We start from the raw sequence: 2,615 nt of genomic DNA, 5'->3' as shown, positions 1-2,615 counted from the left end.
GCACCGCGCCACACCCCGTTGCGGTGGCCGTCGGAGAGGACAGCCCGGTCGTTCTCTGTTGAGACGGAACCGGACGCCTTGACGTCCTCTGTTTGAAGAGAAAAATAGAGGACTAGAGGCGTCGGGTGGCGCATGAATAGGGGACAGAGGAGCAGAAAACAGGGACATGCCCTGTGCTGGCCACCCTGAGTCTGCCGCGCTTAAAGAGGCCGTCTGCCCAGCAGCGCTCGCAGCCACCCATGAGTGGCACATGCTTGTTTCCATTGTCCAAGGAGCGAGAGCCGGGAGCCGGCAGTTTCCGAGGGCTGCCTCGAGTCTAGAGGGGTTGGCCGGACCCTAAACAGAACCAGCAGTGCCAACCCAGGGTGACGGAGCTTTTGGCCCCGTGGGCCAGATGAGTGGTGCAGATGTGTCTGTCTGCAGGCCAGATCCAGGCCGTGGGCCCACAGTGTAACCAAGGGCCCACGTTGAATGGAGCCCCGCACGTGCCAGCCGCAGCCCGTTTCCCACTCCCGACCCTGCCTGTGCCAGGTTGGGCCTGCTGCCGCAGCTGCAGCCCTGCACAGGCTGAATCGGGCTTGTTGCCTCGCGCCAGGCCAGGGCTTGAGTGCCCCTGCTCTGACCTAACACCGTCCCCATTGTGGCCCCCTACAATGGACCATTAGGCTCCCCCAGCTGAGAATTTCAGAAGGCCATTAGCCCCTGCTTGGGGCCTTAGAGGCCACGTTTCCAGCTTTTGTCTGTATCTTTGAGGCTAGAAACATTTTTTGCTTTTCATGAAAGCTAAAAACACCCTCATCCTAGCAGCTGGGCCATGAAGACAAGCACAAGCCTTGCAACATAGTCGCTGACAACAGGGGAAGAAAGGACAGGCTCCTGGGTGTCAGGAATTTGTCGATCAGGAAGACATTGCTGGGGTGGGTGCTGACATCCCTCCCTTCTTCTCTCAACGGTTGCCTTACAAACCATTTTGTATAGGACACCTCTTCTTAGGACCTCTCTTCACAAGTCCTGACTGTTACACTTTTACAACATGGTTCAATATCTTCCAGCCTTCAAACTGTCTCCTCCAGAAGTCCAGGTCCTAGGTCAGATTTAGTTTCCAAGACCGTAGGGACACTCACCTACAAATAGTAATCTAACATTGAAGGACCCAGACCTATGACATGTATACTAATGTGGTGTAAAGCGGTTATGTGCAGCAATGTAAATAACACTGCTGTCTGCCAAGTGTCTAGGGACCAGCTCAGCCGTCTGCCTGGCTTGAAGGTGAGAGGCAGAGATCAATGGCAGCTGCTGCCCTTGCAGGCCTGTGGGGTATTTCTGAGCAAGAGCATCCGCTCCAGAACCAAGAATCCCAAGCAGGACCTGGATGTGCCCGGAGACAGAGTCTTGTGCATGGGCAAAAAGCATGCGTTTACTCCACCTTTCGTATCAAATGCCCTGCAGAAAAAAGAGACTGTTGGAGTATATGCTGGAGTACACACACTGTGCACCGTTCCACAGCCTTGCCACAGTGGCAGGAGCACACCTGTTGGCCTTGGAAAAAAACAACTACACCAGGACAGATGTGGACGGATGATCTCCTACACATTTTTCCTGAGGCAACAATACCCCAGAGAGGTTTATGCTGCCTATCTGCTCCTTCCTTATGGTGCTGTAAAGGTTGACTACGCTGGCATAAGACATGCGGTACGTCTGCACCAGATGTAATTCTATCCTCTCCGTACTATGCTCTTCAATCAGTGATTTTTACACACAAAGCACTGACACTTTCTGCCTCCTCAACAATGAGCTGGGCAATTGGACAAGAAACAATTTCCATTGAATCCACAGACAACTGGCATGTGGGAAACAGGTTTATTTCCATCATGACACATAAGCAATACAGTCAGCCAGATAAATGTCACCTGGCAATAAAGTGGTACTGAAACCCAAAGCCCCATCCCTCTCCAGATTGGTGACATGTATAGCTTTCTCCAGAAACCAAGGTGGCTACAGACTCTGCACAGCCCCTAGTCACTGCTGTAGGAGGGACACCTAGGTATGATTGTGGGGCTGTGATGCACCACAGGCATGCTGCAGTCTCTGGGCCAGGGCAGCAGGCTTGCCATCATTCCCTCGGCCTGGATCAGGTTTCCTGGCTGCCGCTCCCCACCTCCCTTCCCAGCTCCTTCTCCTCCTTGGCGGCAGTGTCTCCTTGTGTGGCTCCCTCTCCCGCCTGGATGCTGATGGGAATGGCTTTCCCCTCTGCGGGCTGCAGGGCCAGGCGTGGTGCCTCAATGCGGAGCTGTCCATCTGAGCACAGGGAGCAAGTCACAGCCTCCACGTCCAGGGCTGCGGGCAGCAGCATTTCCCTGCGCAGCTCCAGGTACTCCTGGAAGCTGCCTCCATCCTCTCCAGCACTCTGCTTCTCACGCCTCCCTGTCACCGTCACCCTCCTGCCCTCCAGCCTCACTGTCAGCTCCTCCGGGGAGAAGCCAGCCACGTCCATGTGCAGCTCAAACTTCTTGTCCTGCCGACCCCCAGACTCTGGCTGCGGCTCTGTAGCCCCAGCCTGGGCCGCTCCATCCTGCCTCAGCTCCCCTTGGCCCGCAGGGTCCAACCACCGGAGC

General features: G+C 55.5%; 1 protein-coding gene across 1 annotated transcript in view; it reads right to left on the bottom strand.

Annotated features, from left to right (window-relative positions):
* Positions 1 to 1,853: 1,853 nt before the first annotated feature.
* LOC112551748 (heat shock protein 30C-like) overlaps positions 1,854 to 2,615 on the bottom strand; it is a 1,099-nt gene continuing 337 nt past the window's right edge. Inside the window, exon 1 of the mRNA XM_025214489.1 lies at positions 1,854 to 2,615. This exon is cut by the window's right edge and continues 337 nt beyond it. Coding sequence (XP_025070274.1) covers positions 2,132 to 2,615 — 484 coding nt within the window. The 3' untranslated portion in view covers positions 1,854 to 2,131.

The sequence above is a fragment of the Alligator sinensis genome, unplaced genomic scaffold, assembly GCF_000455745.1.
Source record: "Alligator sinensis unplaced genomic scaffold, ASM45574v1 scaffold1377_1, whole genome shotgun sequence".
Lineage (NCBI taxonomy): Eukaryota > Metazoa > Chordata > Crocodylia > Alligatoridae > Alligator > Alligator sinensis.
This window is presented reverse-complemented; position numbering and strand designations above follow the sequence as displayed.